At 49.6% G+C, this 16,576-nt stretch overlaps 1 protein-coding gene across 3 annotated transcripts in view; it reads left to right on the top strand.

Moving 5' to 3' along the window:
• The window catches only part of LOC149361856 (uncharacterized), a 46,340-nt gene that overhangs the window by 17,936 nt on the left and 11,828 nt on the right, over window positions 1–16,576 (top strand). For 2 of the 3 annotated variants that reach the window (XM_089572848.1, XM_089572850.1), the window contains exons 2-3: window positions 2,426–2,705; window positions 7,827–8,131. In XM_089572848.1, coding sequence (XP_089428974.1) covers window positions 2,435–2,705; window positions 7,827–8,131 — 576 coding nt within the window. In that variant the 5' untranslated portion in view covers window positions 2,426–2,434. Of the gene's footprint in view, window positions 1–2; window positions 437–2,415; window positions 2,706–7,826; window positions 8,132–16,576 lie in introns of those variants that run through there. The other variant, XM_089572851.1, reaches the window with a different exon arrangement.

The raw sequence follows: 16,576 nt of genomic DNA, 5'->3' as shown, positions 1-16,576 counted from the left end.
TAAGAGGCTTCCGCAAATTTCAGGTTCATTAATAGTTGCTCAAAACATCAGCGCCGGAAGGCAGCTGTGTGTCATTGGTGACATTCAGCTGTCGAGGCCGCGGCGCACAGCCATAACACCTGCGAGTCGAGTAATGACGGCTATATTTGGAAACGAAGGCTTCGTCAGTATTTACTCACTTGGCGTGGAGAGGAGCTGCAATTTTTTAGCCCGCTTCAAACGTGATGAGGCGAGATCGTTGTAAAGGCTTTCGCGCGTCGTTTAGTTTGAGCAGCTGCGAAAAAGGGTGCTCTTTAGTTTATGATCGTTGGCAAACCACAGTTCTGATATTTTATGAGCACGCTGTTAAAACGTTGGTAGTAACAATCTGTGAAGCTGCTTGAACTGATCACTGCACAATAGAGTGCTCCGTATATCTTGTACCGTTTTTGCACAGGTATAACCCTTGACATATGTGCTGTCATTCATCATTTTAAGACTTAGTACCAAAGGTTGTGCCAAGCTTTGTCTGTATGGATTGCTGTTGTACCCGAGGCAGGCGTGTATATAACTTTGTGCATGCACGCACACACATTTTAAAAGCATTGAATATACTGCCTTGTTTTGTGTGCTAGTTAATTGCAAGTGTTTGGTATTGCTTTACTGCGTTTCCATGTTTAATTACAAGATGCTTTCCAGTGAAGAATATGTAAATGGTGTTGGAATAACTGTGTGCATGCACACACACACATTTTCAAAGCATTCAATCTACTGCCTTGGTTTTATTTTGTTTGCTAGTTAATTGCAAGTGTTTAGTATTGTTTTAGTGTGTTTCCATGTTTAATTACAAGATGCTTTTCAGTGAAGAATATGTAAATGGTGTTGGAGTCAACAATAATTTTCATTGACTCATTGCATCGTTGTACATTTTTATTTAGTCCTCATGTTTGGTTTGGTTTGGTTTATGGAGTTTAACGTCCCAAAGTGACTAAGGCTATGAGAGACGCCGTAGTGGAGGGCTCCGGAAATTTTGACCACCTGGGGTTCTTTAACGTGCACTGACATCGCACAGCACACGGGCCTCTAGGATTTCTCCTCCAAAGAAATTCAACCGCCGCGGCCGGGATTGAACCCGCGTCTTTCGAGTTTGCGTTGTGGCGGTTAATTTTTCTGGTACATATGGGTGCAACTGTTTTCTTTGGCAGTTCTTAGTAATTGCCTTCATTGTGTTAACCTCACTGCCGCTTTCATCAAGGCCTGTCAACTTGTGAGACATGTGAGCCTGACGTGGACGCAGGAGCAGAAACGCTCAAGCTTTCTACTCCCACTGCACGGGACATGGTGAATGTGTGCTTTCCAGGTTTCGGGGAGGTGTGAAGGTAGAACACAGAGCAAGACAAAGGAAATGGGAAAAAAATATTCATATACTTAGTGGCCTGGGTTCCAAGAACAGGTCCCTGCCATGTTGAGTCCATTTTGGTGGAGACGAAACGTAAAAACGCCTGTGCTTGATGATGCAAGACTTCGATTGGTCAGAATAAATCTGGAGCCCTCCACTACGGCATCCCTCATATTCCATGTGGAGCTATTGAGACACTAAGCCTAACGTACAGTATTATCCTTGCTGGTGTCTTGCGATTTTGGCACGAATGGTTTCTACACCCTGTCCTTGCTCCTTAGCCTGGCATCTGCAGCTTGCCTAACTTTCAGCTAACTTTAAGATAGGTGGGTGGATGAGGTTAAGAAGCGGGGATAGGGTGGCCACAGCTGCAGCGTTAATTAAAGGGAGACCTTTGCCCTGCAGGGGGCGCTGTCAGGCTGACGATGATGGTTAAAAACGCGGAAGTTAAAAATTGGATGCATTCAATGGAAAAGAAACATAGTGTAGAACTATATCGATACTGGAAAAGGCAGATCAGGAAAGAATTTTTCTACGGTAACTCAAGAGGCAGTGCCCTACTTTTTGAAGCTAGGTCAGGGTGTCTTAGAACGCGCAGCTACAAAAAGAAATTTAACGAAGAAGATGACACATGTGCAGTGTGTGGTAGATCTGTGGAAACAGTTGAACACCTCATAATCAAATGTGACGGTATCCATCTGGATGTCGATGCAGGCACAGTCACTCTTCCCGAGGCCCTAGGGTTTAAAGACAACAATGGTCATGTAAATAAATCTGCAGTGGAAGTTAGCAAAAAGCGATTGGAGGATTGGTGGCTGAAAAGCAGAGATGTGGCATAAGGTTAGAATTGTAGGAAACCGTAGGCAAAGGTGATGGAGAATCTTAATGAGAATTGCCAACACAGTAAACAAAAAAATAGTAAAGAACGAAAAGCTGAGCATGGTGGCAATTGCCACCACCCCGTTTCAAAGGGGGCGCTCCTATCCATCCATCCATCGATGATGATAGTATGCAGCTATTCCATTGCCTGGTGGCAGCTACACGCAGGAAGCAGACATGGAGGCCCTCATCTGCTTTGTGGTGGCCACGTTTGTGTTCCTGCTGCTCTTCGACCACTACTGCCACGAGGAGAGCCAGCAGGAGCGTGCACCGACTACTGTGCGCGGGGACGTTGATGACACCGTTGTGCCCGCTGTCAAGAGCCGCTACTACTCCACCAGCCTGTTTGCCATCCTGGGGCTGTCGCGCGAAGAGGTGCACGACTTTGCTGCCTTCCGCGACCGCTTCAGCACCTTCTCCGAGGTCAGCACGGCCATGCGGCGGGCAGGTGAGGGATAGACAGCAGGCGGAGAATGACGGGCACAAAGTCTCAACAGTTGAAATTGAAATTGAAATTTTATTCCGCAACAGAAAAGGAATGTTGCGAGGAGGGCAGGTAAAAAGCTGAAAAAACAGCTTGAGGAGTCCTGACCTCCCAGTGTACACAGTAGCGCATGAGCGTGTGGCGAAGGCGTACATGTCAACATCAAAGCGAGGAAAGAAAAAAAAAATAAACAGGTTATACAAACAAGGTACGCAATTTCTGTGAGGAAATCGCCGAAATGTCATTATTTGTTTCAATAAAAAGATTATTTAAACCGTCGGCAATGAGTATTTCAACATCTGTTTCCCACAGTTAGTCCGGCATTTGGTGACATTCCAGTTGAGATGTTTATGTGGTTTCTTTCTTTCTTTCTTTATTCAAGACATTCCGTTACAGAAATGCCTTGGGGGACGCGACAAAAGGCAATAGACATACCTGACGGGGCCGCGCCCCCCTTGGCTGCGGCTGAAACAACATAACATAAGCACAATAATTACAAAGCAAAAGAAACATCAATACTGCATGATATGAAAGGGTATGAAAAAACACAAAAAATACAGGTACATAAAAACAGTTAGCTGGATCAGTAGTGTGGTGTTATGAAAAACAGTGATGTGTGTGCGCACATCTTCAATCATCACAGTGAAGGTAAAGATCCGGAGTGAAGGCAAACGAAGTTATCAGCACAGCATGGTCTTTAGTTTTCATTTAGGAAAAAGTCTCTAAGTGTTCTTCTCAGTCGTTGCACCTTGGTGGCAGTAAACAGTATCTCAGTTAATTCAGGGTGCGCATTATTAATTCAGGGTGCGCAAAGTTATGAATTCCTGCAAGTCAGCTGCAGCTTTTTGTTGTGCTGTGCGGATTGTGTGTTCACATTTTGTATGTTAGTTTCAGCTTGATGCTATGCTAAACTGAGCCAGATCGACAGGTTAATGTTCTAAAATTGCAAATATGTCTTCTTTACCAAAGACTGCTGTAAAAAAAGGACAGTGGAATTGCCTTTAGAGGATTCCACTAACTGTGCCTGGTCAAATGAATTCGTCAAGAGCCACGATTGGTTCAGCCTTCTACCACGACACTGTACTAAAGGCGCTGTAGAGATGGCTGCAAATTTCAGTGGGAGCAGCCATTGGAGTAGGAAAGCACTGCGGTGAGTTGACATTCAGATACAAGAATACGAAATGTTGTTCAGTTCACATGCCTCTTCGTTGGCCTCTGTGAAGCCATCATGCATAGCAAGGTTTGTTCATGCTCTTTTGAAACAGTGAGGCTGCTGTGTCTTGGGGAAATGGCTTTATAGCATTAAGGGTATTAAGCAGAAGGGTGGTGTTGATATATGTTCTAATAATGGGCCATCTGATCAGTGGGCATAGCAGTTTTTTTTTCTTTTGTCTTCTCTCATTTTCTAACAGTGTGAAGGGACATACATAATAAAAACAACATAACAGCACCTGCATTACACAGGGTGGGAACCGTAGCAAAAATTGGGTACATTATGTGATATTTTTTTTTTTGCCAATGCATTCACCTTTTTGCACAGAAAAAACCCTGGTAGTGTTCCTGAAAGGAATGTATCAGTTGAGCATAGCCCCTTGTTTCTGTAGGTGTGAATCTTTACTGCCACTTTAAGGGGGGACGATGGTCTTAAAACTAACTTTTTTATTTATGGCTGGAATCTCATGAAAATTTGCACACAGATGTATTTTTCTCTCCTGATTCCAAATATCTAACCATAATTGAGCTGGTGGTCTTAGATCTTACAAAGTCTAGAATGTAAATAAGTAATTTCTTACGCAGCTTTAATGAACTTTCTCATTGCATTTTGTTGCTTCTAATGACATGAACTGATAGCCAGAGAGTTCCCATAGCCGGTGACATTCTTCGTTTTTCTCTAAAGGCATGTCATCCTTACATACAATGTCGAGAGTAAAAGGTCGCAGTATTTGACACTGCAACTCGTTAAGCTAATTGTAAATTGCTATTTATATGTGGCCTAAACAAAAAAGTAAGAATATCATCGGGTATGGGAATTTGCTGGCTATGAATTGATGTAATTAAAAGCAACAAAATGCAGTGAGAAAGTTTATTAAAGCTGCGTAAGAAATTACCAAATTACACTCTAGAATTTAAGATAACTTTTGACCTAAGACCACCAGCTCAATTATGACTACATTTTTGAAATCGGAAGAGAAAAACACATCTGTGTGCAAAATTTCATCAGATTCTAGCAACAAATAAAAAGGTCAGTTTTAAGACCCTCGTCCCCCCTTAAAGGCTGCTGTCAGTAGTGTATTTCAGTGCTCTGTTTTACTGTCTGCTTTAGATCCATATTACAGGGCCTTGTAATTGTAAGCCTTGCAATCTCTTTGCACCAGGATGATATGCTGCCCAAATATATGTGCAGTATTTCGTCCTGCAATATTTCACAGTCAGCCTAGTTCTATAAATCATGCAAGAATTTACAAACCTTGTGTGTGTGACGTAGGTGTTGCAGGATGCTGTTTGATTCAGTCGTTCTCTTCCTGAATATAAACTCGTTGTTTATTTTTCTTTTTCTATCACAGGGCACTGTGCATTTAAGAAACAAATCAGTTTAGCTCACACAGTGTACGGCATTCAGTGGGGAGTCCATTCTGATCCGGAAAATAATGTTAAGTTTTTTTAATTGATACATGTGTTGCAGAACGGTAATAGGAGCCCTTGTTCGAGCCACACACAATCTCGTTGAACTGAGTGTCGAGGCTTCTCATCGAAGCCAGGCTTTTACTGTTGCAGTTTGTCATTCTTTTTTGCTGCGAAGAAGGAAGCTAAGGGAGAATTGCTGCAAAGTGCATTTTTATTTATTTATTTATTTATGGATACTGCGATCTTGTATACAAGATCATAGCAGGTGGGAAGGAGTGTGTTAAGATAAAAAAATACAGACAGATACGAACAAAACACAATTGCAGATAGAAAATCTGCAAGAAAATACCGCAGCAAGGTCATCAACAACAATCATTTTAAGTGCTTTTCAAACAAATGCAATGATGTGCGCCTGGCAACATCATTGCATTTGTTTGAAAAGCACTTAAAATGATTGTTGTTGATGAATCCAATCCAATATGCTAAGGTCATTGGTAGGTCATTGGTAGCTACCAGCCTCGATACGCGACGACATCATCCATGAGGTTATTCCAATCAGTGATGGCCCTTGGAAAAAAAAGAATATTTAAAACAATTAACTCGTGAATTTAATGGCGTTATGGAAAGAGAATGGCGATTTCTAGTTTGGTACCCCGAGGAATTAAGCAAGGGTATTAGAGGTCTCAACTTTGAAATTATTATTAATTAATTGAAAGAAAAACTTTAAGCGACATTTCTGTTAGGAATAGAGGATAAGCTGCTTTTTTGAGGCGGTCACTGACTGATCCTCGATTTCATATGTTATGGCTGTGGTGGGGAAATCTGCATGATCAGTGTTCACCCGAGTGTTGCCGCATGTTTAGAGCAGAAAGCTGTGAAACTTCCTCAAGCGGGATCCTGACGTGTTAGTGTTGCACAGAGTTCCAACCAAGGGGATTCTGCCAGACACGTGGGACAAATGAGCTAGCAAGTGTTACCTCGAGCAATAAGCTTCCTGTCAGTGGGGGAAATTGCACTGTTTTTCACTCTGCACCTGTGGCGTCGTCTGGCTTCCACAGCACACCTCACAAGGTGCTGCAAAGCAGTGAAGCTACTGCAGAAGTCTGTGACAGAGATGTGGAACAGTTCTTGTAGTGAATACTGTGGAAGTGGGCTGTCCCGAAGGTCATTTTTGTTTTTAATTTCTGCAAACACATGAAGCAACACTTTTGCTCTTCTCGTTGCAGTCTCCTAATCGTACTCCTGCCACCTTGCCTTCGCTGCTGCTGTGATACTTAGTGCAAGCTTAACTTCTTGAATGGAACCACTTGGAATCGGTTGCAATTGTTATTGAGCTGCGCAGTGACTTTTGGCTCAGAGGCAAAGAGATGTATGTGCCTTCTGCACTAATATATTTTGCTGTTGTTGTCAACACCTACGAATTCTTGGCCGGGGGGTGGAGAGTGATAAATGCAGTTTCTTGGGCCTTAGAAAGACGGTCTGATGTGATGACTAGTGTTAGCAGAATGTGCATTTAGGATGATGGTTTTCTATTTGATGCTTTTCCCTTTTGCTGCATCCCATTGCCTGAAAGTTGCAGCAGTTAATTGTGCTTTTCTTTGGCTGGCTTTGATGGCTCGGTAATGATTTTACGCCATCCATTTGTTGCATTATCCACATTTCACCTTACTTCGCTTGCCACGTTGCATCAGCCAATGATGCGTGCTTGCTTGCGGCATCACTTTCCCATTCTCTGTACTCGCCTCTCACTTCTCCACCTTCGCAAGTGCAGATTTTCTCTCTTGCCTTGCTGGGGGGCAGTTCTCTCACTCAACTCGCTGCCAGTGCTGTAGGCTTCACTGGGAAGCCACGCAGAGACACACACCGTCATTTTTGCCTAATCGCAATCAAACATTTTACACAGCTAAAGTGTGTGAATTCTTGAAACAGAAGGTATTCTATGCAAGGGCGTCCGCAGAACTTTTTCCGATGTCCGGGGATGGGGGCGGCAGTAGGTTAGCACCAAAAAGGAGCTAGTGCATAAATAATATCCGTAGTTCCAGAGGTGGGGGGGCAACAGCCCCCCCTTGCCCCCCCCCCCTCTGGACACCCATGATTCTATGCCGTCTTTGGAAGAATTGGAGAATGTGGAGCCCCGAACAGAGCTCTGTCTTTTTTTGTTAATTTGTTTAATTATACTGCTAACGTTTCTTCTAGAGGCATGAGTGGGAGGCAATACAAAGAACATGAGGAAAACAAAGATGCATGCTAAAAGTTCAAAACATCAGGCATTTTACTGACGAGTACAAACAAAATAGCACATGGTGGATGGAAAATTAGCTGTGATTATTATAAATACTATTGTACTGTACTATACTGCTCTACTGTATTGCACTGCTTCATGAATATAAGTTATTGTTATTATTATTATCATCGCTGTCTGCCCGGACAATCAGTTAGCTCCGATTCTCGTTGGGGCAGGGCTGCCTGACATCCACGTCATTGTGGGCGTCGACTTCTCGGCCAGCAATGAGTGGCAGGGTCGGCGCACGTTCCGTGGCGAGAGCCTGCACGCCCTGCGGCCGGGCACCCAGAACCCGTACCAGCGGGCCCTGGCTTCGCTGGGCTCGGCCCTGGGGCCCCTGCTGCACGGGAACCCCGTGCCGGCCTTTGGCTTCGGGGACGCCGCCACGAGGGACGCCGGCCTCTTTCCCCTCATTGAGTCGGGGGCCTCGTGCCTGGACTTCAACGACCTCATGTGTGCCTACACGCACACCGCCCACAGGGTGAGTCCCCTTCTGACGCAAACAGCACTCAGGACAGAGGGAGGAGACAAGAAAGGTGCTTCGTCCATTCACTCTGTACCATAGAGTTTCTTACTATTATACCTAGAGGGAAAGCTGGCAACCCGTCTATGGGAGTTTGCATGGAGGCCCCTCGAGACCACTTCAGCCACCATGGGCGCTCAAAGCATCATGAGGCGGTGAGCTACCGACAGCAAAACTACAACTTTTGGCCCAAAAATAAAGCTGTTCGATAACTGCGCATGTCCTAACATTCAATATCTTGTCTAATGATTGCAACAAACGAGCAGAAAAGCATTTAAGTGCAAAGTTTGCCCAAAATAAGAGATGGCTAGCTTTCCTATTGGCCAAGTAATGAACACTACAAAAACTAATATTTCGTAATTAATAGGTGCACTTTTAAAAGTAAATATGTTTTAAAAAAAAATGTTGTTGCTCAGACACTTTAAGAGGTTTTTTAATGGCATTTCAGAAAAAAGAAACCTTTTATTGGCGTCGTGTGCTGTTGGGGTTTTGCTACTATGGCTTTTGCACACTATGTCATTTGCGCACACACGAACAGTGTTTTCGGAATGAAACATCTTAGTAGTGCCACTCCGTCTTCCCGAAAAACTACGACTGTCTCGCAACAAGTAGCTCACCACCCCATGATGCTTTGAGCGTCCATGGTGGCTGAAGTGCAGTGCCGCCAGCTTTCCCTCTAGGTAATAGTAAGAAACTCTATGCTGTGTACTGTTCCCGTGTTGGAATATTGCACTAACTAGTGCAGCTCTCGGTTATTAGTGCTGGTGTGGTAGCTGCGAACCCACTGGAACACGAGGGTAATTCGGGAATATTGGTCCGGCCACTCTTGAATAGGGCCTTTTCACTGTCAGGTTGTCAGTTCCTGCATCTTGTTCAGAGAAGACATTTTAGAGCACAGCAGTTTGTAGATCACTCCCGCTGTATACTTTGGCATTGGCATAGCAGGTGTGACCTGACTTGGGACTGGTTATATGACCAGCACCATGACATTGCTCAAGTGAGCACTTAATGTGACTGCACTAACCCATATGACCCTGCGCCAAGAAGTTGACATGAACTGCACCACTGTGCATGGAGCCCTTTTATTTATTTACGTACCCTAAAGGCGTTAAGTGGGCATTGAATTTTAGCCACCCTCATGACCCCCCCACTCTTACGTCACTCGACTATGCCTTGAAAAGAAGTAGATGAGGAGCGATCGCGAATACACATGTTGCAAATTTCCTGGTTTATCTGAACAGGTGTAAATCTACCGTCATCTATGAGCCTACTCATTGGAATGCCAAGTTTATCCAGTAAGTTTATCCAGGCCATTATAGGCTTTGCTGTTGCCAACAGTGAAGGATGGACAGATTAGTCAACCCCACCCTCTACTTTTCTGTGTATATTTTTGCTTCTTGCTTTCTTGCCAGTTCACTGCATTGACTCTGTCACTTGCTGGGCTTTGCTGCTTGAGTGACATGGTGATGTTCTGTCATGTCAGACCCGAAACTCCATACTCGCACTGAATAGACAGTACAGTTATACACTGCAGTTTGAGTACATTGATCTTGCTTGTCTTCTCAATCAGCCCCCATGGAAAACCAACGAAATGGTCTCATATTGTTCATCTTATCCAAGAATTCATTTGAGTCGAGTTTGTATTTATGGGAGTTTAATGTAGTTTGCTTTTAAAATCTAGGGTGTTTCAGTAAAACCCTCTCGGGGGCATGTTGGTTCATAGCTGGCAAGAATAAAAGCGCAACAGGACGACACAAAGAAGGAGGAAAAACGACAGGACAGGCGCTAACTTGCAACACTTTACTGTCTTCATAAACCGCCGCACATATATCAACCACAAGGGGGGGGGGGTCAAGACAGATAGGGGGGAACACAGTTTAAGGCACGTGCGAAGAGACTCGAATATGACAAAACAAGAAGAGGTGAATCCGCAGAACTATGCCATATCTATCGCTTCACTCTAAGGATTGCTGGAAAGAAGAAGGAAAAAAGAAGGCATGTGGAGCAAAACTTATGGAAACAAGTGTAATCTGCAAAAGTAAAGACACGATCGCACGCCAATTGATAGAAGCGCTGTGGGTTCCTAAGTGGACACAGGCCACCACCCACCGCGGGTTCGAGCTTCGCGCGAGCCAAGGGCCCCGATCAGCCGTCACCACACACACACTGGGACACCGATGCGGTGCACTCAACCTCCGCTGGGAGGAGAGCGATTCGCCGCAAAGAAATAGGCCTCCAAGTTCACAAAGGAGACGTTTATTCACGTCGTCCTCTAGCAGATACACAAACACTCAATAGTCACCCCGTCCCGGGGGCGCGCGAGGAGCAAGGCTCCGCTGCGCGCACGAAGCGACTCGAGCAATGTGCGCCGCTAGCACGCCGCTGCAGGAGAATGTCCCCGCGGCAGTGCTGTGATCTCTCTCTCGTGTCGACCGTTGGGCCGGTTGCGAGAGAGAGTGGGCATTCAACGCAAGGTACGCCTGTCTGAGGTCGCTGGACCCCGCTGGACCCCGCTGGACAGGCTCGAGCCGCTGCAGGTCAGAGGACACGTGCGGGCGAGCTCGAGTAAGCACTGGTCCGAGCGGCAAAGCCGGCACGGACAAACAGTAACGTACGCACCTTACGCTGTCTCGGAGGGATCTCTCTCTCGCTGGGCCCCGCTCGGACGGTCGCGGGATCCGCGGCCGCCAAAACGGGTCCCGGATTCCCGCCAAAAGGCGCCAATGGCAAAGGCCCTTGGGGAGCCGGGGCGGAGCTGTGGCTAAATGACAGTGATTAGTCACCCAGCCGCCTCTCCACCGCCTGAGGCGGGAGCAAGGGAAAGAGGAGAAACAACGCGGGCGGCCGGCACAGCCGCGCAAAGGCGACGGCGGAAAGCCAGATTCCCACATCCCCCTCTCCTTAAATGCCCTCCTACCCATCGGCAAAGCACGCGGCCAAAATAAAGAAATCAATACAATACACAAAAAAATAAGCTACACTTCAGTTCCAAAATAAAGAAATGAATACACAAAAAAACTAGATACACTTCAGTTCCAGCCACAACAACGTAAGAAAAAAAACAACACAAACAAAGGAAAACAAGGCAAACAAACAAACACGGGCATACGCTTCAGTAAATCAAAGCAGCCTGCAGATTATATACACGGTACACAAGGAGATGTGAATACCACTGTACAGCTGTGTTACAGGTGGATGCCAGCCTCAAAGTTCGATGGCGCGGCAAATTGGGCCGGTCGGCGACTCACCGCTCGCAGACTTCAAGTTGAACGGGTTGGGAGGGCCGACGACTGATGGCGGTCTTCTTTCCGTTGATGTAGGGTGCGTTGATGACGACGGGGCCGCGGCAGAGCACTGACCTCGCGCCCTTGGACACGACATCACGTTCGGGCACAAGAAAGTTAGTGCACCCCTTTCACGCCGGCTGAAACGGGCGAGGACGTTCGGCGGCGTCCAGATGTGTAACCTTGTCCACAGCGAGGGGTCCTTCTCATCCTCGCGCTCACGCAGAAGGACACAACGGCACAACTCACAGGCGTCGCCTTGGCTCATGGTTACGCGCGCACACAGCCACAAACCCAAACACATGTGCACGTACACCGGCACGTGCGCGGACGCTGGTCGGCGACAACGACCCCCCCATCAGAAGCGTCCAGAGGCGCCGCGGCGAGGGTCAAAGGGTGCACTTTCCGCCCCCCCCATCGCCCCAAACGCCCCGCCAACTTCCCCTCCATACGGGCCGCACAAAACTCGCACCGCGACACACGGCTCCTTAACGAGCACACCACCCACAGTCGGGCCGGAAATGAGATAAGGCGCGCTGTACAAACGACACCTAATCCAATCTATTCCTTCTCGAAGAAAAGAGCAAGCACGAGCGGGCTGAAGTTTGCCTATGTACAAGTCTGGTAAAAAAAACTGAACGCCAATGCTGACGCATGTTGCCTATGTACAATCTCGGTACGTTAGAACGAAAACAGACGTACAAGCAGGCAGGAAACGAAAGTGGCTAGAAGCTGACTCAAACAAAACAAATAAATAAACTGATAAACACAGAAGACTGGAACTGAGCATGCTGCAAAAACAACAAAAAAAAAAACACACCGTGCTTCGCCTAGGCAGGGCCTGACGAGAAAGCTCGCCAGCTAGCTGAGGCTGCGTGCCTTCGGTTGCGGAAAAGTCCGCCGTCCGCCATCAATCACACCGGTGACCGTCGCCTCAGATGGTACCGGTGCTCCGTACGCTTGCGTTCCGCAGCACCAGTTGTGCCTTTGCGCTTGCCTTTGATACCAATGGGTATCGGCGCAAGCTCGTCAGACCGTGACGCGTAGGCCTTCAGGTCTGCGATGTGGGCACGGCTGGTTTTCCCCGTAAGGGGATCCTCCAGCAGGTACGCGAGTGGCGACCAGACTCTGACCACTCGGTACGGACCAAGCCACTTAGGAGCGAGCGAGGCTGAGAACCCCTTGCTGGCATCGCTAAGAACGTGGTTGCGCTTCAGGACAAGATCACCCACCTGAAAAGTCAGGCGGCGGTGCTTGCGGTCATATTGAGCCTTCTGTTGGGCTCTGGCTGCCGCCAAACTCTGCCTTGCTCTGTTGAGAGCCCGATCAAGCCGGTCCCGAAGCGTCGACGCATAAGCAGAGCAGTCTGCCCGCGTCTGCTCATCCCCGAGCTGGCTCTGCATGACGTTTGACATCGGATTCGCCAGCTTCCTCCCAAAATTGAGGAAGGCGGGAGAGAAACCAGTTGAGCGATTCTCAGCGGTTCGGATGGCGAACGCGAACTCGCTCAAATGGTCTGCCCAATCCTTTTGACACTCGGCAAAGGCCGCCAGCATTGGCTTGAGCGTTCGGTTGATTCGCTCGGTCAAATTGGACTGGGGGTGGTAGGGTGAAGTGGTGTAGTGCTCGATTCCGAGGGAACGGCACGTGTTACCGAACACCCGAGCGGTGAAATAGGACGCATTGTCCGTGATCAGTCTTTCCGGAAAGCCGAACCGACAGAACACTTCCTGGAGTTTATCCAGCACCGCTCGTGCTGACACTTTGCGAAGGGGGTACAACTCAACCCATTTGGAAAAGTGGTCAGCGACTACCATCAGGTAAATGAACCCCTGCTTGCTCCTGGGGAAAGGCCCCATCAAATCGCTGGTGGCCATCTGCCACGGACGCACACTGTCAATTGGTTTCATCATTCCAGGCGGCTTGCCGCCCCGTGACTTCACCGCTTGACAGACATGGCAGGAACGGCAACAGCGGAAAATGTCACGCTTCATGCCGGGCCACGTCACCGATTGACTCAGTTTTGCAAAAACTTTGGAGCCACTCAGATGACCGGCCAGTGGTTCGTCATGAGAGAATCGCAAAAGTGCGCCTCTCAGACTTTTGGGGATAACCACCTTGAACGGGTCGATGGACTCGTCATCGGTGGCTATGTACTTCAGCACGAGCCCGTCATTGTCCAGCAAATATGAATCCCCGGGGTTCGCCGCGACACACGCTGGCTTCTGCCCCCCTGCGCCCGCTACAATACCAGTAGCGTCACGGCGCTCCGTCTCCCTGAGACCGTCGCTCATTACGCGACAAAAGGGGTCATTTTGCTGGGCTTTCAGTAGCTCTTTACGGCTGAAAACGATTCCAGTCATCCCAGAGGGGAGCATGGTCTCGTCCCCACTCAGGTTTGCAGCCAAAATTTCCGTTCGCGTCGGCACTTCCGAGGCGCTCACGAAGAGCTTTGCCTCTCGTCCGCTTTGCGAAGCGCTGCTTGCCTGGTTAGCGGAATGGGTTAACCCGTTTGCGGGCTCCCCCTCCTTGCCGCCCGGCGGCTCGTCCGCTGTTTCGCCCCCTCCGCCTACAGGCGTCAAGGCGCCGCTGGCGAGTGGGGCACGGGATAGCGCGTCAGCTACCACGTTTGTGCTCCCCTTTCGATACTGCACAGAAAAGTCGTAATGCTGTATCAGGAGAGCCCAGCGCGCCAGCCGACCCGCAGGCTCGCGGAGCCGCATCAGCCAACTGAGCGCACTGTGGTCTGTCTGCACCACGAATTGCGTTCCATCAAGGTAGACGTCAAATTTGCGCAGTGCAAACACGATGGCGAGGCACTCCTTCTCGGTCACGGAATAATTCCTCTCCGAGGGCAGCAAGGAGCGGCTGGCAAAGGCCAGCGGTTGCAGCACGCCATCGAATTCCTGTAGGAGAACTGCTCCTAAACCCAGATCGCTCGCGTCAGTCTGGACTACGAACTGTCTGGTCAGGTCAGGTAGCCTGAGCTGCGCTGTCTCGGCAATGGCACTAGACAGGAGGCGAAAGGATCGCTCTTGCTCGGGCCCCCATCGCCACGCTGCAGTCTTTCCCAAGAGCTTGGTCAAGGGTGCCTGCACGCGGGCACAGGACGGGATGAACGACCGATAAAAATTGGCCATTCCCAGAAAGCGGCGGAGGCCGCGTACGTCCTTGGGCGCGGGAAATTCGAGTATGGCTCGAAGTTTCTCCGCATCAGGCTCAATGGAGCCCTCGCCCAGCGTGAACCCTAGTAACTGAACCCGGGTCCGCGCTATTTGGGCTTTCGCAGGATTCAAAGTCATCCCAGCAGCCCGTACCCTCTCGAGCACGTCGGCAATGTGGCCTAAGTGCTCATCGAAGGTTCGTGAATAAATCACGATATCGTCCAGGTAGCACATGGCGTGGGACCATTTCGCTTCCCCCAGGACGCGGTCCATGAGCCTCTGAAAAGTCGCAGGACCATTGCAGAGACCAAAGGGCATATGAGTGAACTCAAACAGCCCTCTGTGACACGTGAACGCGGTCTTAGACCGGTCAGTGTCAGCCATCTGGACCTGTAGGTAACCTTTGGAGGCATCTAGCGTGGAAAAGTACCGCGCGCTGCCCAGGTTTCCTACGATTGAGCTGATCGTCGGGAGCGGATAGGCATCCTTGCGAGTCAGCGCATTTAGACGGCGATAATCCACACACAAACGGTGGCTGCCATCTTTCTTAGGCACCAACACCACCGGAGACGCCCAGGCGCTGGACGAGCGGCGGATAATGTCCGCCGACAGCATCTCATCCAGCAACCCATCAATCACCTGCCTTTTCGCAAGGCTGACGGGTCTAGGGTTGCACTTCAAAGGAAGCGCGTCTCCAGTGTGGATCTTGTGGCTCACTAAAGTGGTACAGCCAGGTTGATCCGTGAAGAGCTCATCGTACTGACGCAATAGCGCTGTCAAACGAGCCTTCTGTGTGTCATCCAATGTTACCGCACTGGCGGCCAGCGGATGTGGTGCCTGGTCGTGCCGCGCCGCTCGGTCCCAATGGGGAGGCTGAACGACGGAACGCTCGACACAAGGGCGTGGCCCTGTCCGCTGAGCGTGGCACTCTCCGAATGCCTTCACTGCGCAGGCAGATACTGACGCCGGTGGGCTAATGAACGGCTTAAGCTGGGAAAATGGTCCGTCGCGATAGCCGCCATTCGCAATGTCCACCACGATCCCGGTTTTCAGGAGAAAGTCCCGTCCGAGAATCATGGGCACACTGAGCCCTGGGAGATGGATGAAACGCGTGCGTCTCGTCCGCTCTCCCCACCTGACAGTCAGCCTCGCGGCGCCAGCCGAATGGGCTACGCCTTTCGCAAGGTTGAATGCCGTACGGCAGTCCCGCAAGCGCACAGAGTGCTTTTGCAAGTGGGACAACACCTCTTCACCGAACAAGGAAGCGCTGGCTCCCGTATCCAGTAACGCCGAAAATTCGCGGCCAGCAATGGTGACCGGAATAAACGGCGCGTGCGCATTAGCAAGGCAGCTTGCTCTGTACGCAGAGGGAATTAGCAGAGATTGGGCCGGTGGTCCCTTTACGACCGACCCCCGCCGCCGTTTCCCTGCCTCGCAGGAGGCCTGGCTACGCTGCATTCTCTTGCTAAGTGGCCCCTCTCTTGGCAGCGGAAGCAGCGCACACCGCCGCGAGCTTGGTCGCGGGACAATGGCGCCTCTCCCTGCCTGGGTCCGCCCGCTGCACGACCAAAGGGTCGGCCGAGTCGGGTTTCCCCCTCCGCTGTGCGTTGGAGCGCTTGGCGCCCCTCAGCACGCGCTTCAGAAAACGGTGCAGCGCAGGCTGCCCGTCTCCCGTACGAGTAGGGATCGAGAGCTCTGTCGCTCAACTCCCATGCCTCGTTTTGCCCGCTAACAGCTGCAAAGGCAGGTTGTGCGGGTGGTCGCCGGTTGGGTAAGGGCAAGGCCCCTCTCCATGCACAGCGTGGCTCAAGGGCCTCGCTTGCCGGCGGTGGCGGACGATAGGCGCGCGCGGCGAGAATGTCGCCTTGAATGCGCTTTGCCTCGGCGGCCAGCTCCTCCAAATCTCGGAATCGGCCGCCGCGCAGGTAAGCCGAAAAGGTCGGATGTGCCTGCCT

Source organism: Amblyomma mixtum, chromosome 2, assembly GCF_055824585.1.
Source record: "Amblyomma mixtum isolate Tamu chromosome 2, ASM5582458v1, whole genome shotgun sequence".
Lineage (NCBI taxonomy): Eukaryota > Metazoa > Arthropoda > Arachnida > Ixodida > Ixodidae > Amblyomma > Amblyomma mixtum.
The sequence above is the reverse complement of the archived record's forward strand: the minus strand, read 5'-3'. Positions and strand labels throughout refer to the sequence as shown.